General features: G+C 54.4%; 1 protein-coding gene across 2 annotated transcripts in view; it reads right to left on the bottom strand.

The window, feature by feature from the left end:
• Window positions 1-21,486, bottom strand: part of LMF1 (lipase maturation factor 1) — a 105,358-nt gene that overhangs the window by 18,379 nt on the left and 65,493 nt on the right. The window contains exons 5-6 of one of the 2 annotated variants that reach the window (XM_066383005.1): window positions 18,190-18,255; window positions 5,013-5,180 (exon numbers count right to left, since the gene is read on the bottom strand). In XM_066383005.1, coding sequence (XP_066239102.1) covers window positions 5,013-5,180; window positions 18,190-18,255 — 234 coding nt within the window. The remainder of the gene's footprint in view (window positions 1-5,012; window positions 5,181-18,189; window positions 18,256-21,486) is intronic. The other variant, XM_066383006.1, reaches the window with a different exon arrangement.

Raw genomic sequence — 21,486 nt, 5'->3', positions numbered from 1 at the left:
CCTAAAGAGGTCACGTTAGCCCAGCCTCAGCCCTCTGCCCAGGGGCCTGCAGCTCTGGCTGCAGACCTGGTGCAGGAGCCCCGTGGGGCCAGTCCCAGGGAGGGCCATTTCTCCGTACAGCTGCAGGAGCACCAGCCCCAACTGAAGCCTGCTCCACATGACCATGACCCAGAATGTTCCGGTGCAACAGGCTCCTCAAGGCCCGACAGTTTTATCTGGGTGAAAACTAAGAAGTGCGCTTTGAAAGGCATGGCTACGTGGCCCTGAATGACCTCTGAGCAGTGCCTGGCCCTCCTGGGGTTCCTGTCCTAGGGGGTACTGGGTGGGGTGGCCCAAGCACAGCATATTTCCAAAGAACCCTGCAGGTCATTCTAAGGTGAGCGCAGCTGGGTGGCCCTGACCTAGAGAACTAGGGTTCAACAGGGCACAGTTTTGGGGATGAAACTCTGTTTCTAATAAAGCAACAGAAACCATGGAGACATCACTCGGCCGTGCTCAGTGCTCTTGTCAGGCACCCACGCCCTGTTGACTGCCCCATCCATCTGCAGTCACGTGCACGGTCCCTGCGTGCTGTGATCTTTCTCAGCATCGCTGCAGCGTCTCCTCCAAGGGAAATGAATCGGTCAGGCCGTGCATCTGTGTTTACGCCAGCCGGTGGAGCCCTCAGTGCACCCTCAGCGCACCACGCCGCCCACGGGACACCCGAATGGGACAGGAAGATGAGCAGCGAGCACACTGGAATCTCGGGCCCAGGAGACGCTGCGGCAGATGTTTCAGGATGACACAACACAACACAACCCCGAGGAGGGAGGGATGGGCTTCTGGAACTCCCAGCTGGGCTCTCGGCTTGCACGGCCTTGCAGAGGACACATGCATACTCGGCCTTGCAGAGGACACATGCGTACTCGCGGGGGACTTTCTGCAGCCAGGAGTGCAGGGGCAGGTATGCTGCGACCCCAATCTGGGCCCGGAACCCAGGGCCCATGGAGGCAGAACGCTGTGCCCACACTCAGGGCGAAAGCCTCTGGCTGCCCCTCCCGAGTCTCTCCCTCAGGTCTGTGGCTTGGCATTAGAGCGGGGGTCTGAGGCTGGGGCGCTGCGCCTCTCCTACTAGACAATGGCCTTGCAGAATCCTCGGAACAGCTGTGTAAACGCAGCGTGGGAGGAGGTAAGGTGCTCACATCCTCAGTCCTCTCCCAGGGGAATGAACGGAAACAAACAGAACCAGAGACGCCTCTTGGGGTCCCAGGCACAGAGACAGGAGCTCGGCCCCCGTCAGGGCACCTCGTAAACCCATGGGGCGCACCAACCACGAGCCACTTCCCAACGTGACTGACATGCCCAGCCCAGTACAGCAGCTCCGCAGAGAGCTACACAACTGCTCTGAGTCTACGCCCTGAGGCCCCTAAACCTGAGACCCCACGCTGCCTGCCAGGGCACCGGACACGCTGCAGCTGGGCTAGCTGGCCTCTCTGATTTGGACAGCTGAGGCCCGACCCCTGAGGGGCAACAGACCAGGTGTTGGAGAAAAGCCACTGCTCTGGGGTTCTCCTGCCTTGTCCTGGGCATGGCGGGGGGCTGGAGAGGACAGCGCCGGGGACATGCCTGGACCGGGGACGCCCAGGCCTTCAGGGGCTGGAACGCAAACATGTGGCTGGTCTTCGGCTGTAACATCCAGAGCCGGAGGTTGGCAGCAAAGCCCTTCGAGGTCCAGCTCTGGCCTTCCCCTGCCTCGTGTTCCTGTGCCACCAGCAGCCACCACTGTCCACCAGGGCCACAGACCCTAGAACTGGGTGGAGACCTAGCCATTTGGGCTGAGGCTGCTGGGAGCTATCTAGACCTGAGCCCTGAGGCCATTTCCCCTGCCCCCCACCCCCTGGTGTCAGGAGCCCTGGCTGGGGTTGGTATTCAGATCTACTGCCAGGCCAGGTCCAGATAGCTGGTCTGTGTCCTGATGCACCCAACGTGAGACTCGAGCCAAGCGCCCTGTGAACAGACGAGGGCGTGCTGAGGCCACTGGCTCAGTGGTCATTGTACGGATCTCCCCAGACCCTCTTTTCCACAGGCACTGGTAACCACACTTCCTTCGATTATTTTTTTAGGTACTAGGTAACTTGCTTTCCATGAGTGATTGTCAGAGCTGGCTTCGGGTTCCTCAGACAGAAAGCCAGTCAGTGTAACCTGAGGGGTGCCTCGAGGGTCCCCACAGACCCAGTGGAGTTTATAGCCTGGGAGGGTCCCACTGATGCAGTGCTTGTAAAAGCAGCAAAAGCAGTGACTAATTAATGCCCTGCAGCCCCAAGAGTGGGTCTCGGTCACCGGTCACCGTGGTGGCCACGAAGTCAGGGCCTCCTCAGACAACAGGGGAGTGGCACCCATCTCTAGCATGAGGTGGCACCCATCCTGGTGGATGCTCAAGTCTCCACGGGAAGCCTCCTCCCACTGGCTTGAGATCACAGGGCCATGGGGCCTAATGGCATGTGGAGCGGGCACAGGGCAAGGGTCACTGGCCAGCCAGGGCTCTATACCCAGCCAACTCTGGCAAGTTTATGCATCAACTGTGGCACATCCAGACAATGGGATGTCATTCAGCAATGAAAAGAAATGAGCTCTTAAGTAACAGAAAGACAAGAGGAACCTCAAATGCATATTACTACCTACAGAAGCCAGTGTGAAAGGCTACATCCTGGATGATTCCTACATGACACTTAAAAAGGCAAAGCTATGGAGACAGGAAGTAGATCAGTGGTTGCCGGGGGCAGGGGAGGAATGATCTAGAGCACAGAGGCTTTCTGGGCCAGTGATGTTACTTACTCTCTGGAATCTGGATGGTCCTACAACGGTGGGTACACGGCACTGTGCTTCTGTCCAAACCCACAGAAAGTACAATGTCCAGAGTGAACTGTAGTATAAACTAGGAACTTCAGTTAATATAAATAATAAAGTATCAAGCTCTGGCCCTGGCCCGATAGCTTAGAGCATTGTCCCAAAGTGCAGAGCTTGCTGGTTCAATCCCCGGTCAGGGCACATACAGGAACAGATCGATGTTCCCCTATCTCTCTCTCTCTCTCTCTCTCTCTCTCTCTCTCTCTCTGTTTCTATCCTCCTCTTCCTCTCTTGCTAAAAATCAATAAACAAAAATTTTAAAAATAACAAAGTATCAATGTTGGCTCATCAGTTTTAACAAATGTATCACAAGATGTTCACAACAGGGGAGGGATAAGGGAATCCGTTACACTCTGCTCAGTTTTCTGTCCACCTACAACTGTTCTGAACAGTCTCTTAATGAAAACACAAAAAATAGAGGACAATCACTGGGGCAGTGACAGCGGGTGAGCAGGTAGGGACAGACGGTTAGAGCATTCTAAGGCTGTAGGGCCGTCGTGGTGGCAAAGACAGGGATTAAATTTAGACTTTCAGTTAGTTAACGAAGCATGTGCTCACTGGAAAAAAACAGAGTGTATAACTTACTAATTAGGAGAGGAAAATTATGGAATGAAAAAAAAGAAACAAAAGGAAAGCTAAAAGGGACAAAAAGAAAGCAACAAAGATGTGGAAATGAACCCAGACACAAGTCGAGATGCACGGACTTGTTATGTAAGAGAATGAACGTCAGCCTCAGTTTGCAGAGAATGCTGCTCTGTGCGTGACAGGGGCCAGGCTAGAGAAAAGGACACGGGCCACAAAGAGAAGGTCACAAGTCCAGGTGTGGTAAGTACAAGAGACTGTGTGTGTGTGTGTGTGTGTGTGTGTGTGTGTGTGTGTGAGACAGAGACAGAGAGAGACAGAGAGAGGGACAGATAAGGACAGACAAGAAGGGAGATGAGAAGCATCAGTTCTTCATTGCGGCACCTTAGTTGTTCATTGATTGCTTTCTCATATGTGCCTTGACCGTGGGGCTATAGCAGAGCGAGTGACCCCTTGCTCAAGCCAGTGACCTTAGGCTCAAGCTGGTGAGCCTTGCTCAAATTAGATGAGCCCACGCTCAAGATGGTGACCTTGAGGTCTCGAACCTGGGTCCTCCGCATCCCAGTCCAACACTCTATCTACTGCGCCACCGCCTGGTCAGGCTATTATGACTTCCTTTGGAGGGGGGGGCAAATAAATTTAAAAACAGATGGAATGAACAAATTCCCAGGAAAATGTTTGCCACTAAAGTTGCCTTCAGAAGAAATGGAAAGCCCGCGTGTCTGACAGCCACCAGACATGAATCAGTGGTCGCAGAGACCGCGAGAGGCCAGTGGCTCATGCGGAAGCACTGCCTCTGTCCTCATAAATTCACTCAGAGAAGGAGACCTGCCTCAGAGAGCTCCGCCAGAGTGGCGATGAAAGGTGAGCAGAACCAGGTCAGGCGAGCGCAGGACGGGAAATTACAGTCGAATCTCATTCACCGACAGCCATGCAAAACCCAAAACAAAGGATTAGCAAACCGTACCCAGTGACACGTTAAAATACACAGTATGACCATGTTGAGTTTATCTGAGGAATATAAAATTGGTTCAACACTAGCAGTATTAATGCACTTCACCACATTAATAGATTAAAGGGAAGAAAAGTAGCCTCACAACTGGTGGGGAAAACCCCCCATTTAAATTCAACACCCATTCACCACTAACAATACCCCAAACAAAACTTCCTAGTAAACTAGAAACAGCAGAGAACTCGATAAAGGCAGCCACAAAAACCAACCCACCAGACAAACAACCGACAGGCACATCTCACTGGGCCAGGGAGCGGCTCCTTTGGTGTCGAGGAGGCCTCACTCCTGGTGCCTGCTGCACCTGCGACCCGACCCCAGACAGCATGCGGACCCCAGAAAACAAGGACGAGAAGCAGGAGCGGAACTAGCAGAAGGGGCCTGGGGGAGTCACGAGGGCACCGCCATTAATAGCATGTAGGTCGTACTCGATAAGAACACACAACAATCAGGACACAGAAATCTAAAATCCCACCAGTGTTTTCTGGGGAACGAACAAGCGATGTGCACGGTCACGGGGTCTGCAGGTGCTCACCTGGAACAGGATCTGCAAGGCGCCGTGGAGGAGGCACATCCGCCGTCCGAGGAAGATGAAGAAGGGCACCACGAGCTCCAGGAAGTGGTTGCTGAGTGTCTCAAAACGGTGGACCCACCACGGGGACTGGTGCAGGAAGTAGGCCATGGGGTTGGGCACTGGCTGAGTCTGTGGAACAGAGAGACCTGTGAGCTGCGCCCCGAGCCCCACCCTACAGGGGGCCCCAGGCTGCCTGCACGGCCCGTGTGGTGCCCGCTGGCCGGTTGAGGGTGGCGAGTGGGCTTTTGGGGGAAGGTAGTGTCCGGGACTGTCCTGGTTGGGAAAGGCACGGGGGAGGCTGGTGCCATGGCCCTTCCTAGGGCAGCTCACACGCTGCCGAGACACGAGTTGCCAGGACAGAGATGATGGGAGCCTGTGTCTAGGCCCTCTTGGGGTGCATGTCGGAGTCATCCTCACCTTGCCTGGTTTCCTGTAATTCTGACACGGACCCATTCAGGGGCCCCAAAGGCCCTGATTATGTGGAAGCTCAGATGCTGGGGAGAGCCTATGGTCAGAGCCCCAAGCAGCACTGGAGAGCCCGTGGGGAAGAGATGGTACTGGGGGCATGGAACTGTGGGCGCCTGTCTCAGGAGAATGCTCACGTGCGACTGATTTCTGCTTGAAGGGCAATGAAGGCTGGGAGAACAGGGTCCCAGTCCCAAGTGTGTGTTCCTGGGAATACACATACTCAAAGTGGGCAGGCACAATGCATGCCGGGAAGCTTGTGTGTTTACTCAGCTGTGCTGCTGGCCACTCCAGGGCCCACCTGACAGGCCCTGTACCTCTGACCACAAGGCCCTGTGCTCACCCAGCCCCCATCTGTAGCTGAGGCGGAAAGCAGGCCATGCAGAAGGTCACGTGGCCACCAACGCTCGGGGGAGCCAACTGTGCCAACACTGTGTGGGGCTGGGCACATTCCTACCCATGAGGGTCCAGATATTCCTGGGACTGAGTTCACCGGCCCATCAGGGAGGCCCCAGTGTGACATTCAGCCGTCGATGGAGGACACAGGTCTCAGTGTGCACAGGGCCCCTCCATGCTGACGAGACACTGGGCACTGGCGGCTCCAGACCCAGGTAGACCTGCTGCACCACCTCTAGCAGGAGCTGCCCTGCAGATCTCTTTGTTGGTAGAAGGCCCCACTTTTACCAGTAGTCCCAGCCAGTCAGTGAAAGTGACTTTGACAAGCTGGCCGCGTCCTGCCCATGGTGAGGGGAGGCTAAAATGGGAGCCCCTTGCCCACCCTGCCTGCCCTGGGGGCTCCTGTCATGAACACAGCCTCCTCCACCCACAGCCATCAGACAGAGGGAGCAGGGGGAAGCCTAGGGTCCTCTGTACCCTCCCACTCCAACCCACAAGCAAAGGAGGGCATCATCAAAGCAGGCGGGATGCCACGACAACATATCCATGGCGACATCAGCATCCTCACTGGCTCCAGGTGAGCTGGCCCTGATCCACTGGCCTGGGCAGAGGAGACACCCCGAGTTCCACCCATGGGGGTGTGGCCAGCCCAGGTCTCAAGCAGCACAGATGTGGGTCTGAGGACCTTTTCTTCTCCCCACCCCCCACCCCCCACCCCCACCAGGCCCCTTGTTGAAAGGGCACCATGGCCTGACCTGTGGTGGCGCAGTGGATAAAGTGTTGACCTAGAACGCTGAGGTCACTGGTTTGAAACCCTGGGCTCGCCTGATCAAGGCACATACAAGCAGCAACAATGAGTTGATGCTTCCCACTCCCCACCTCCCACCTTTCTCTCTCTCTCTCTCTCTAAAATCAATAAAATTAAAAGAAAGAAAGAAAAGGGAACTGTGTTCCTGGACTAGAGGACTGAATTTTATAACTCCAGTTCAGGCATCACCCTGCTGAGGGTAGGGAGCTAAGGGCCACACACAAGGATGTGGGGGCCTGGGGCGGAGAGTGGCCCCAGCTGCCAGCCAGCAGGGAAACACAGACTTTGAGCAGAAATGTCCCGGACAGCCCTGCTTGTCCCCCAGTCCTGGAAGCACTCATGGGGCCAGCCATAGACAGGGCGGAGCCTGGGTGCCCTCCAGCTCAGTCCTGGGCCCAGAGGTGGAAGGACAGATGTACACAGGACCCACTGCCCATGCTGCCTTTGGGCCTTGTCTGTCTCACCTGTGGTTTCTTTCTTTTTTTTTTTAATTTTTTTTTTTTTTAGAATATATAGTTTTTTAGATTTTATTTATTTATTTTGGAGAGAGAAGAGAAAGAGACAGAGAGAGAGAGAAAGGGGGAGGAGCAGGAAGCATCAACTCCCATATGTGCCTTGACCAGGCAAGCCCAGGGTTTCGAACCGGCGACCTCAGCATTTCCAGGTCGACGCTTTATCCACTGCGCCACCACAGGTCAGGCATCACCTGTGGTTTCTGCTATGCCCAGCCCCCGGGCCCCCGCAGCCAGGGCTCCCTGGACATCGGTTCAGGGACAAGTGAGCACAGCGCACACCCCCTGGACGCAGCCTCCCATTCAGAGTCACCTGACCCTGACTGCCCTCGGGGTCCCCTGGACAAGATGGCTGTGTCCCCCGCCCTTCGGAGCAGGCTGACCAAGGGGGGCCGATGAGCACAAAGGACTTCGCAGTTGTGCAGAGTGGTCTGCGGAGCCTTATCTGAAAAGCCCACTGGGGGGGGGGCCTGTGTCGGGGCTCCCCACTCTCGGTTCCAGCTGGTGACAGGACACTGATGTGAGAGCAACCGGGAGAGAAGCATCTGCAGGGGGAAAAGGCCAGCGACACGGGGTGAGAACGCGTTCCGACACGACCTCCGGAGCAGGCACATCGGAGTGTCCCAAAGCACCGTCCCTTCTCCAGGAGGCGTGGGGCCTCTGCGTCCTGCCGGGGCTTCTCGAGGAGTCTGTGTGGAAGGTGAACATGTGCCTCCCTGAGCGGCAGCCCCTGCTACTTGCACGGCACGTATGAAAACGAGAAAAGGAAACAGAGCTCGCTATTGCTTGCTCAGAGCTGGGGAAGGAAGCCAGGCCCTTTACTGAGCGATGTTGTGAGGAGGTGCCTGCGCGTTCTCCGCCTCGGAGGAACAGCAGCAGAGAAATGGGATGTTGGCCGCAGAGATCAGCCTTAACGATATCCCCTGTGTCCAAAGGAAATAAACAGCCTCGGCACAAAAAGAGTAAGTCTCTGAGCGGTGCCCATGACCCGGCCAACAGAACCGGATCTGGGCCGAGCAGCTGCTATGTGCTCCACGGCCACTGCCGCCACCTCCGAGCAGCGCTCCTGACTTTCCATGAAGGATCAATGGCCCTTCCTGCCACTCAGGAGCAGGGCACCTGGGGCAGTGCCTATCTAGTTGGGCTTCAGCTTTTTCATGTCCTGAACATAAACGCCTGTTTCTGTGGTTGGCGCAGACTTCTAGGAAATGCATCACAGGGACCGGGATGCTTCTCAGGTATGAGGCATTCTGTGTCCTCACTGCAGCCGCCAGTGAGACACACCTCGGGGTGGGGCAGGGCTGGGGACAGGGAACTGCAGACACTGGGTGACTCCCCCACCACAGTGCGGCCCGATGAGGCCTCCGGGTCCCGGGCCTTGTCAGTGGGAGCCTGGATAGAGGACTTGGATGCTGGCTAAGGGGACACGTCACGTCTGAACAGGGGAGGAACGTGACCCACGTTTAATGAGCCAGAACAGCTACTGCAAGTTCACGTGGCTTCAGACTGATGTGACGTTTCTTAGCTCCCACAGGTGAGCTGCTGTGAAGGAGAGAACACGCTCAGCGGCAGCCCAGACGGACGGTGCCTGGGCGCAGTGGGGGGAGCTGGGAGACCAGCCCCTCCCGGCTCCCGGAGGACCGAAGCCGATTCTGCAGGTGGGAGCCCAAGGCGGGCCCTGCGCCCTCAGCCCGAGCGGGGCTGCACCGCCTCGTGTAAATGAGAACAAATACAGTGCCTGTGACATTAGCAGTCCCTGACAACAAGGAATTCCTTGAAAGGCTCCGTTTCCTGAGGGCCCCGCTCCTTGGGGAGCACCGCCTTTCGGCTCCTTGTGGGGATTTACGACCTGCCGGGGGGCGGGGGCGGGCGGGGCCGACTCTGCGCGCTGACCCGACAGACACCGAGCCCTGCTGGTCCAGGCGGCACCGCCGGGAGGGTCTCAAGGCTTCCCTTCTCTTGCAAGCCCCGGACAGTTTTATTTCTGTTTGCACTGAGTTGGAAAAAAACACCATGTCGTAAAATTGGGTTGTAAACCGTGGAAGTGGTGACTGGAGCGTCGCACCCCATAAAGCACGGGAGGGAGTGCCCGGTGCCGCCTGCGATGGCCGCTGGGCCGCGCCCACTCACAGGGCCATGTGTCCAGAGCGTAACCCAGCCCAGGCAACAACCCAGGCCCTCGTAACGTTTTACAAGAGGTTCCCTTAAAAAAAAAAAAAAAAGACAGTTTTAAATAAGGAAAACATGATGAAAAAATGAAGAGTGACGAAAACTGTTTAGGGATTTAGAAGGTAACAAATCTTTGGGGAGAACAATGTCACTTCCTGAGGGGGGGGGCAAGTACTCTCTTGACACCTGCCCTCCCGTCCCTCAGTGAAAAGTCCAAGAAGAGCAGAAATGGTTTCTTCAGCCAGTTTTCCATTTCAGGGACTATAAATTATGTGTTTGGGGTTTTAATGAGAAAGGGAACACACGTGACTCTTGTCTGAAGAATGAGTTTCTTAGAACTCTGAAGCTCCACTTGCTCCATTTTAACAGAAAACCCCCTGGCTGTACCCCCTCCCTACTGATCCAGGACCCTTGTCCCTCACAGAGCTGGGGGGTGAGACTGGGGGGGGGTACCTCCCTTACACACTGGAGGTGTTGATGTGTGCCCTGAGGACGGGGAGGTATCTATGCTGGCGGCTCTCCAACAGGAGGGAAAGGGGACATACCATATACGTGTTAAGTGAGGGTCTTAGGATAAAAAGACCTACTCTGGGTTCTCACATGCAGCTGTGAGCAGGCCCGCCATGGGCAGGGCCCCGATGTTGGGCTCCTCCCCACAAGGCCACAGCTGACGCGCCAGGGTGTCCTCATGGTGTCCACCTTGTGAACATGAACCTCCCACCAATGTGAGTGGGAAAGGAAAAAAGAAAAGTGAGTCATAGTGTGGGGATAAACAACTGGACACACAGGCCCGGGACAACTGAAATACTGCGGAGGAACGTGGACAACATGTGGTCAGGCTCATTCAACATGGTGGCTCCCCGAGAGCTGTCACCTACCGTGCTCCCGACGGTACACCGCCCTCCTGACTCGGGGCAGGGCCAGCCGGGGTCCCAGCGCGGGGACGGCGGAGCAGCACCCTCAAAGCGCTGAAATAAACCTAGCATTCTAAACCTGCCCCAAACCTCTTTCAAAACCAAAGGGGAAAGAGAGACTCAGACAGAAAAAAGCTGGAAGGACTCCTCGCCAGGACGCCTGCCCGCGGGAGGAAGTTGTCCTCACCAGGACGCCTGCCCGCGGGAGGAAGTTGTCCTCACCAGGACAACTGCCCGCGGGAGGAAGTTGTCAGGTGGAGGAGAAATCCGGGTTCCACCCAGGGCGAAGAAACCGGGAACGGTGAGCACGTAGGTAGTGTGTGAGGTTCTCTTTCCAATTTAATGGGGTGTCTTTAAGGAGTAATCTGACTGTTTAAACAAAAATAACACGGTATAACGTATGACAACACTCACAGAAAGGTCAGGAGGGAAAAGCGGGAGAACATCACTGTCAAGTTCTTTTACCACTTATGAGAGAAGTAGTTATCACTCGAAGGCAAGCTGTGGTGAATTAAAGATTTATGCTATAAACCCTAAAACAGCCACAAAAGTAAAACAACAAAGAGTTACAGCTAATGAGGCAAGAAGGAAAAGAAAAAAAGAGTCATAAAAAACATTCAACTCGTCCAAAAGAAGCAGAAAAAGATGAAAAAAGAAATAAAGATGGAAACTTAACATATCAGAGATCACATTCAATGCAAATAATCTAAATACACAACTAAAAGGCAGAACTTGCCAGACTGAATAATAAACAAGACCCTGCTACATGCTGCCCGTAAAAGACACATTTCGAATATGAAAACACATGTAGGTTAAAAGTTAAACTTGGAAAAATGCGTATCATGCAGACACTAGTCAAAAGAAAGCTAGAGTCATTATATTAATATCAAAGAAACTTCAGAGCAAATAATACCATCAAGCATAAAAGGTCATTCCATAATGCAAAAGGGGTCAGTTCATCAGCAGGTACAACACTCAAACATGCATGGCCTTACAACAGAGCTTCAAAATTCACAAAGCCAAGACGGATAGAACCGCAAGTAGGTACAGACAGATCCACAATTCCAGAGACTTTAATCACCCCTCTCTCAATACTTGGTAGGACAAAAAGACAAAAAGTAAGGATTTAGAAGACTTGAAATACACTATAACCAGCTTTGAATGAATGAACATTACAGAACACAGAATACACATTCCTTTTTAAGGCTCAAATGGAACATTCACTAAGACAGACCATATTCTGGGCTACAAAACCAGTCCAAATAAATTTAAAAAGATTCAAGTCACATACCGTATATTCTCTGACATTGAAGGAATTAAATTAGACGTCAATAACAGAAAATGGCTGGAAAATTCTCACATTTGGAAACTCAGTTACACACACTAACTGGCCCTCATGGAATTGACATTCCACAGCGGTCACACCCACCCCCGGAGTTGTTATCAATTTATAGTTGGGGGAGCAGAATTTGAACACGAGGTAACTTGCTCAGGACGCACAAGCCGAAGGGGGTGCCCTGAGAGGGCAGGCGGCAAGGGTCTGTATTAAGAGCAGGGGATGAAGTGGACTTGGGTTCAAGTCTGGACACTACCATTCTGCAGCTCTCTGCTGTAACAGCAGTGGCCGTCGCTGACCCTGAGGCTACATCCTCATCTCCCATGGTTGTGGTGGGGCCGGGCCTTCTGGGTGCTCCCAGGGCAGTCAATCACCCAGTCAGGCCACGCCCCCTGCTGGCCCTGACATTCCCTAGGCCCATCACTAAATCCCTCCCTCAGTCCCCAATACACACATAAAACACCCTCTTCCTGCAGAATCAATAAAACTGCCAGTGGACAAAGCAAATAAGCTGAAGCTCCCAACCTGCTGGAGGCAACTCAGCCACAGCTTCTATCAAGTTCACATTTACAGCTTTCACGGTAACAGCAAACTTGGTTCAAATACTTTCCAGATTGGTGCCCCCTGTATCTACGGGTGCTTGGTGACCCCCATCCAATTATGGTACAAAACAGCTGGTAGCCCAGGTCCCGGGGTAGCAATTAAAAGTAGAACCCACTGGCCCGAGACACAAACAGAAGCCGCCCGCGCCTGGACTGTGTCTGGAATGGGGAGGAAGAAGGTTCTGCTGTGCCCGTGCGTGGGGTCGCGAGGCAGCCCAGACTGAGCCTGCGCATGGCTGCACCCAGGGCTCAGGGGCCGTGAAACATGCTGGTCCCAGGTGGCTGGCTGGCCCGGTGTTTGCAGGAGGATTACTGCAGCTCACCCAGAGGCTTGGCCAGCATTTAGTGAGCAGCCTTCCTTGACAATGGCCATTACCAGGAAGGCAGCCGGCCGCCTGTGAGGTGAGGAGGGCTGGAAGGGGCTGGAGGCTCCCATCAGCACTGCCGTCCTGGACGGCAGGGCCTGTCCATGGGGCTCAGCCCAGGAGCCTCTTGGCCTAGCTGCTAAGGTCTCTGGCATCCTGGGAAGGAGTGCATGACCCGGGTTTGCAGGGGGAGGAAGTGTCCAGGGACAGGTGGCCACAGCAAACCCATCATGAATTGAGAGACACTGGGATGAGGGACCATTTTCCGCCTTGACATATTTGAAGATGTGTCCTAGACAGGCAGTAACCTTCCTGATCTCAAGAGAAAGAGGAAAAACTTCTTCTAGAAAGGCCTGCAGGAGCTGCCCCCCCCCCCATCATGAGAACTGGGTCACAGGAAGTGTGTCTCAAGCACGTGTACAGCTGATCTTCAGGGGCGAGCATGACATGGTAGTGCCTCGCACGGACCACCTCATGTGCACCTCGAGGAGTGGCAGGCAAGGAGCACACCTGCCGACAGCATTCCTGTCGAGCTGCACACGAAGGTTCCGCTCCAACGGCAAGGCTCTGGGGTGAATCCTAGAGGTGACTGTGAGTCAGCTGTTCCTACCGTAGGCTTGAAACTAGCTTAAAAACTCAACTGACACGACACAAAGGCCTCTTTTATGTGCTATGAAGCTGTGGGACTTCACAAATAATAGAAGTGGAAAGTGATTTATACCCCTGGATGAAAGGGCAGCTCTGCAAGCAGGACTCCAGAGTAAAACAACAGTGTAAACCTGTTTGAACTCATTCATGTACCCCTGGGGTGGGGGCAGAGAAAGAAGATCCGTACTGTGCCCAAGCACAGAGGGACTCCGGAGGGGCTGCAGGCAGGATCCACTGTGGGCAGAGTAGCCCCGTGGGACTAGGGCACCTCTGACAGCTCAGTGACCCAAACACACACACTCTTTACCAGTGAGTCACCATGCTGTCAGGTGAAGGCTATTTTATGCAAGTGGGATATCCAATACGAAGGAACTTAAGGAACAAATTTGTTTAATGAAGGTATACCAAAGATAAAAAGTTCAAATTTGATTAATCTGTATTGTGGACACTGAGAAAGAAGATACCTACTAAGAAAAGTTCCTGGTGGCTAACTGGGCTCAAATTAAAAAAACAAAACAGGCCCTGGCCGGTTGGCTCAGCGGTAGAGCGTCAGCCTAGCGTGCAGAGGACCCGGGTTCGATTCCCGGCCAGGGCACACAGGAGAAGCGCCCATTTGCTTCTCCACCCCTCCGCCGCGCTTTCCTCTCTGTCTCTCTCTTCCCCTCCCGCAGCCAAGGCTCCATTGGAGCAAAGATGGCCCGGGCGCTGGGGATGGCTCCTTGGCCTCTGCCCCAGGCGCTAGAGTGGCTCTGGTCGCAATATGGCGACGCCCAGGATGGGCAGAGCATCGCCCCCTGGTGGGCAGAGCGTCGCCCCATGGTGGGCGTGCCGGGTGGATCCTGGTCGGGCGCATGCGGGAGTCTGTCTGACTGTCTCTCCCTGTTTCCAGCTTCAGAAAATTGAAAACAAAACAAAACAAAACAAAACAGCTTACCAATCATTCCTACAAAGGGAACTGCCTGCCTGCACTGTGTTTCTGCCATCTGAGCCAGCCCTTGTAGAGGGGTTCCTGGCATCCTTTTTCAACAAATAGGACTGAGGCTTTCCCCATCCAATCAGCAGTATGCCACTCTGACCAATCAGGACAGTGCCTTTTGGACCAATCAAACTGTGAAGATTTGGAGTCCTCATTTGCATGAGGATAGACCAATCAGGGACCAGGGGTGGGGACTTCTGTCTATATAAGGCAGCTCCCCTCTGGCTCTGGGAGCAAACTTTTCCTTTCCACTGAATGTTGAAGATTGTCTTTCCTTAGCTGAGCTGAACCGCTGAAGATGTTTCACCAGAGCAGTGTGAAGCGAACCAGCGCAGGCCAGTGCAGACTTGCACAGGATGGAGCAGCCCAGAGCAGCATAAAGTAGACCAGTGTGGAGCAGAGCAGAGCAGGGAGGAGCAGAGCAGAGCTAGCTGGAGAGGGACCCGGCCCTAGGGCTGCCTTGCGGCTGCGCTGTTTTCACGGCTGTGCTGTTATCACCCTGAACAAAGTTTCCTTCTTCACCACAGCCCAAATTGGGGATTCCTGTTGGTGTTAAATTGGTGCCAACGACCATAGGTTGATAGTATAGAGCAGAGTGGTCCACACAGAAATGTAAGTTTGCTGCTAAGAGCATTTTCTTGTTCTTCCAAGTGGGATGTTGCGTATTTTAAAGGTAACTGGACAAGACATAAAACTGCTAGTAGGTGAGCTGTGTTTATTTTCTTCTTTTCCTTTAGTGTCTGACAGTCAAGGTGCCCCTGTCAGAATCTCTTTCTTTTTTTAAAATTTTTATTTATTGATTTTAGTGAGAGAGGAAAGGAGAGAGAGAGAGAGAGAGACAGAAACATTGATCTATCCAGTATGTGTCGTTATAAGGGATTGAACTGGCAACTTCTGTGCTTCAGGATGAAGCTCCAACCCACTGAGCCATCTGGCCAGGGCATGTGGGCATTGCTTGTGGATGGTTTCATTGAGAGTCGGAGCAGAACCTGTCAGTTTGTGGATGGAGCTTTCAGACGTTATTCTGCCCTGGGTGTGCTCAGTAACACTGGCTTTGTGTGGCTGCAGGTCCAGCCATCGCCTGATCTGCAGGGACTGCACTCAGTGGTGGAGCATCACATGGAGGTTGCCTGTCTTTTCTGTCACTGGTGGTTTACGCTCAAAGATGTTTGCCCAGTGTTGCTTCTATTTGACTGAACTTACCAACAACCACCGCTTAGTTATGAGTAGGCAGAAAGACAAGGAGCCATATGGATGCATGAGCCATGTGGCCCAAGGCCGCATGCCAGGTGAGGGCCTCTTCTAACCAACAGTGTGTGGGCTCCCGGACCTGTGTGTTGAATGGGGACGGCCATGCTCCCATTTCACTCTGTGCTGCTGAAAGACACCTTGTGTGAGAGTCACCAGGTTCCTGCCAAATGCTCTAGGTCTCTAGACACAAGGGGCAGGGGCAGTGCACCCTGCCCCTGAGGCCACGTCCAGCTGGTGAGGACGTAGAAAGAGACAGCATGAGGGCCTCGGGCCTCGCACAGCAGTCACCTCGCAAGGAGACGGGAGGCAGAGGCTGGGGTTGCCACATCTCTCGTCAGCCCTCTACCCACTGGTTGGGTCTGGGAGAGCGGAGCTCAGTGTCCATTTCCTCACACTCTCAGGGCCGGAATCCTGGGGAGAATTCACACAACCCTAAGCACCCAGACATGTCAGAGCTCGGCTCTGTGACCTCCTGATGTCCTAGGCCTTTGCCGGGCCTCGCTGTGGTAAGACCATGCTAAAGGGCATCCTTGGTAACAGCCAAGTTCAAGGTGAAATGGAAGCAATGATGAGAGCAGAGAGGAGCCTAAACTTTTGTCTTACGGGGAGCCCTTTCCTGCTGCCCAGGCTGCTCCCCGACACCCCCAGCGTCTTGGCCACTCCCCCAGTAGGTCCCACTTGTGAGGCCTGCGCCAGTGGAGCCATGACAGTGAATGAGGCACCCTCTCTCCTCCCACAGACCCCGCCATTATCTGGGGCACTGGCCACAGACTGGGAGTCTGGGTCACAGAGGACAGGCCATGTGACTCACCCATCTTTGCCCCAGGTTCACAGATAACTTCAAAGGGATGAATCAAATGTTCTGCACTCAAGCAGCATGGCCTGGCCTCTAACGAGACATCAGCTGGTGCCCTCACTCCAATTCAGCTTACAAAGTGGGTGTTAAACAAAAGTGCTGAGGAAAGGCTCCTGCAGCCACAGAGAGTTAGAGGACTTAGTCCCTCCGAAGAGGCTGACTCGGGTGGCACGGCCCACATCCTTCGTGACAGCAGCACTGAGCAACCGGGACCTCAGGGCACCTCTCGGTTCAGCCTTGGGGTTCATGTGATCGCTGGTCATCACATTCTTGGTCCTCAATGAGCTGCACCTTGGCCTGTCCTGGAATGTCAATTTCAAGTGGCCCTGACCTCATACACACTGATGTCATAGCATACCAGCCTGTCCCCAGGACTCGGTTCACAAGCCAGCGCTGTGGTGGCCCCCTTCCCGAATCCCAGGCAGGCCTGTGCAGATGAACAGACCCGTTCTGCTGTGTGCCAACTCTATGTCCTCCTGGGGATGCTCATTCAGCCCTGCCCTCCACTCGCCAAGGTTCATTCCATCGTCCTAACACAAGAGTCCTGGAGCTGCCTCCGTCCGGCCAGCGCCCCACGCCACGCGCAGCAAGCACGGGCATCTGCACCCTGGAGACTGATAGGCGCCCCCTGTTCTCTGTGCTCTGATGCCCTGCATGGGGACACACACAGTCTTCACATAGCGGGTCAGTGTTGACAGTGCTGAGGGGGCTGGCGGGCAGACCCAGAACAGAGCAGAGGGCCCTTGGCCCAGCCCATGGGGCCCCACACACCCTCCTGCCAAGCCGGAAACATTTCTTCTCTGGCACTTCCCGAAAGGTCAGCTCTAGGTCCAGGGGTGGGCTGCATGGGTCCTGGGGCAGGAGAGGAGGACATTATGAGGCACTTTAGGTGGAATGTGGGGTGAGTTTAAAGCCTGCCCTCTTAATTGCAGCACTCAGAGGACGCTCCGCCCTGGGCTGCTTAACACAGATAACACAGCCCAGAACACACACAGGCACGGCAGTGAGGGGGCATTACTGGACCCAGAGGCACATCCAGGACTGAACACACCCAGGACTGAAAGCCGCAGAAGGCACAAGATTGTCTGCAAGCCGTCTTTCAGAAGAAGAGCAGATAAAAACCAACTTCCTGTACTTGAACCATAAGCAACGAGCGAGGAACATGGAAGAAAACATCCTATCTGATGGGTGGCGCTCTAGGCATGTCGCAGTTTTTGCAGCCAACACGAGCGATAGGAGTCCAACGTGAGAATGGGCAGTCGACAGGCATGCACTCTATACGCGGATGAGCCAACATTACTGAAGAGACAAATGACATTTCAATGCCAAATACCCTCAGATAAATTCATAAGGAAAACGGCCCCAGCTCCCCACAAACAGGCCAGCAGTCAGCAGAGACAGGAATGTCTGGAGGGGCTCAGACTGGGGTGTGGGTCCTGGGATGTGGGGAGCATGCCCAAAGCCTCAAACTGAGGCAGAGAGGGGGTCTGGGGGGGGTCGGAACACAGTAGGACTAGAGCCTGCCCTCTGGGGAGCTGGGACGTGCCTGTACCCATATCCACTGAGCCTTGGGGCTGGGCATAAGATAGAAAGAGCCAACTCAGACGCTAGGCAGGAGGGTGCCCGGCCTGACGTCCAGAGCCTGGGCAGGACTGTACACAGCAGAGGTAGCATAACCAGACTGATCAACCAACCAGACCCACGACCACAGTGGCCAGACACCCCATTCCGCCAGACTCAGCAAGTCGGACACCTCTGCCTCTCAAGAGAAAGGAAACAGGAAGGGGCGTCCAGGGAGCTGAAGTCCATGTCATCACGTCCCTGCGTTGCCGCCGCTCACCTCGTAGTGGAAGTCCATGCAGGTGAGGTCTCGCCAGCACTGGTCCCCCCGGATCTTGATCAGGCCCTGCCAAGGCAAGAAGGAGAGGAAGCAAGTGAGTTGCTTCCCCAGAACCGCAAGGATCCCTGGGGAAGGGGTGTCGCCGCCCAGGAGAGAACCTGAGCTACAAGAAACTCGAAGGGAGTGACAGAGTGTCTCACACTGGAGTAAGTAAAGGGTAAGATTTAAAAAAGCTTCACAAAGGCTTTAATGACACAAAGTCAGCAAATGCTACAGGGAGAAAGCAACACTGGCTTCCTTGTTGTAAAGTCGGTTCTTGCTGCGCTTTCTTTTAAGACTCAGTTTTTAGACTGTGAGCATCATCACAATCACACGATTGTGAGGCTTTAAAAATGGACAGATTTGTGCCTGACCTGTGGTGGCGCAGTGGATAAAGCGTCGACCTGGAAACGCTGAGGTCGCTGGTTCGAAGCCCTGGGCTTGCCTGATAAAGGCACATATGAGAGTTGATGCTTCCTGCTCCTCCTCCCTTCTCTCTCTCTCTCTCTCTCTCCCTCTCTCTCTCTCCTCTCTAAAATGAATAATAAAAAAAAAATGGACAGATTTGCAAAGCTACATACAACCTTACTTATACTTGTATAGACGTCAAGGAGGACGTGAAAGGGACGTCGCAATTGCTGTGATGACAGATCATCGGCCGCCCTCCTGAGCTGCCCAAACAGTCACCACTGTTTCACCGAGCCCAGGCCACCCCGGGGGGCGCAGACCCGAGAGCGCCTCTGGGAGCCGCTCTGCTGCCCGGTCCCCTGAGAAAGTGGCTGCAGGGAAAGGGGACTGCGCTGAACAGCTCGTGGGCGAACTTCTGGGTGCTGGCTGGCTGCCCCAGCCGGCGGCTCCCCGCAACCTACCCCAGCTTCCAGGACACCAGGCAATGGCGACGTCACGGCTGGCCCGCAGTGAGGGGGGACAGTCCGCTCATGTGCTGTCAGACACAGCCCAACAATCTACTCTCTCTCCATGATTCCCTCAGAAGTCAGAAACCAACTGCTCCTCCACCAGGAATAAAAACATTGCCCGAGATGCAGATTTAGTTCCAATTTCTGTCTCTTGCATAATTGCTGGATTAGATGAGAAAGAAACTGCAGATAGAGAAACCATGGAATGCAGCTCGGCTCTCTGTGATAGCGGTTTCTGCAGCTATGACTACCTCAATTTCATCCATCTATCCACCCATGCACCCACCCACCCACCCACCGTCCAGCCGCATCCACCCCCCAACCCCCACCCACCCACCCACCGTCCAGCCGCACCCCCCCCCACCCCCCACCCCCCCTGGTTGTCCAGGATAGTGTTTCCCATTAAAGTTAATGGATCATGAACTTTAATCACATCTGTGAATCACCCTCGCCGCAACATTGGGATCGGTGTTTGAATAACGAGGGGCAGTGGCAGAGGCTGGTTGACAGCTAAAACTGTCCTTTCCGCATGGAAAAGACTTCGGGGCGGCTGAGGGCTCGGAGCCAGAGACGGGAGTAGGAGTTGATGGATCCTCTGGTGGCCATGTAGCCCGCAAGGAGGAATGACTGTTCAGGATGTGGGATGCGTCCAGTTCCAGACATCTGCAATGTGGAGGCCACAGGCTGGGCCGAGGGACTGGAGCAGGTGTGGGGTGGGGAACAGCCAAGACCTTTGGCCTAGACCCCTGGTGGGTGGCATGGACACCCAAAGGAGCAGGGAAGAGAAATGTGAAGTGACATGTGGAGGCCACATGGCTTCTCTAGTAAGACCGAAAGACTGAGCTCTGTGGTGCACAGGGGCCGGAGGGCGAGCAATGCATGCACCTAACAGGGGTTTACGAATGCACCCTAAAGGGACTGCAGGACTCGATTTTCCAAGCACTGTGAGAACCCAAAGGCTACTCTGAAGCTGGTTCTGGAGAGGCCGCTTCCGGCTTCAGCAGCCAGGAGGGGTCTCGCACCTCAGGAGGGCCGAACCCGCCTGGCCCCCCGCTGGCCCTGCTGTTTTCAACGTCATGGAGCCCTGGCACTGACGTGGAGCTGCGCTCCAAGTATCAACACTTTCTGAATGAACTGCTTTGAAAAGTGGAGAGTCACAGCTTTCTGGAAACTGGATTTGCTTAGATCACCGAGTGCCAGGGAGACAACTTCTAGTTTGAATTCGGCCATACACAGTCATGCTTGTGTGAAAACAGCGCTTCAGAAAGTCGGATGCGTACTGATGCCCCCCACCTGAGTGAGCCCGTCCTGCTAGGGAAGAACTGCGGGTTTCTGATGAACACGTGCCCCTCGTTCTGCAGAAAAGCTCAGCCATGCGGTCGCGTGGGGCTCCCCCGTGAGCACGGTCCCGCTCCCTGCATCCTTCAGAATCTGAGAGTGGTACTCTTTGGAGATTCAAACCAGGCAAAGAAGAAAAAAAACAAAATAATTAAAATGTCATTCAAACTCCAAGCTGATATGAGACACTTAAAAATCTGAGACATTTTCTTTCAGGAGCGGAGGATAATTATATTCCTCCCCATCTACTGATTTCTCCTTACAATGCAGATGTCAGATTTTCCACATTTTTTTTTCTTCCAGAGTAAGTGTCAAAGGAACAAAGCCTTCTTTGAGACTTTTTCAGCCCAAAATTAATTCTGGGGAAAAAAATCCCGGCACAGATAGGCCACTAACAAGGCAGACCCGAAGAGAGCTGAGTGACCCACAGCTGTCCACACCCCCCCTGCTCTCTGCCTGGGAACGGGGGAGCGCCAGGAACATCCCGGGGCGACTGAGGAAGCCCCAGGCCGTAGGGGTGGCGGGCAGAGGCAGGAGTATGAAGGCAGGAGCCTGTGGAAGGCTGAAGGGCACCTCTCTGAAGCTCAAGGGTCTGAGAACACTCATCTTAGAAACTCCCATTTGGAAATGAGAAATTCTAAGGCCTTACCTGCAGAACACCCATTTCTGTAAAGCTGCACAAGTCCCTTCACACCTGATGGGGGTGGGCAGCTTGGTAGGCCCGCAGTGAGGCGAGGGGTGACAGCCCACAAATGGCAGGGAGGCGACCCCCTTTCCTCAGGGACACCTGCACCACCACGGAGAGCTGTCTGCAGTCCTCACTTGGAACATACTCCCGTTCTTTCATCGTCAGTCTCTGCCTGCTCCTTTTCCACAAAGGAGAAGCTACTCAGGCCCTGGAGCCCTGAGCACTAGTGAGCGACTTACAAATGTAGGGGAACAGGCCATTGCTCCCGCAAGCAGGCATAGTGTCCAGGGTGCCAACAAGAGGTGATGAGGAGGT

Source organism: Saccopteryx leptura, chromosome 4 (genome assembly GCF_036850995.1).
Source record: "Saccopteryx leptura isolate mSacLep1 chromosome 4, mSacLep1_pri_phased_curated, whole genome shotgun sequence".
Classification (NCBI taxonomy): Eukaryota; Metazoa; Chordata; class Mammalia; order Chiroptera; family Emballonuridae; genus Saccopteryx; species Saccopteryx leptura.
This window is presented reverse-complemented; position numbering and strand designations above follow the sequence as displayed.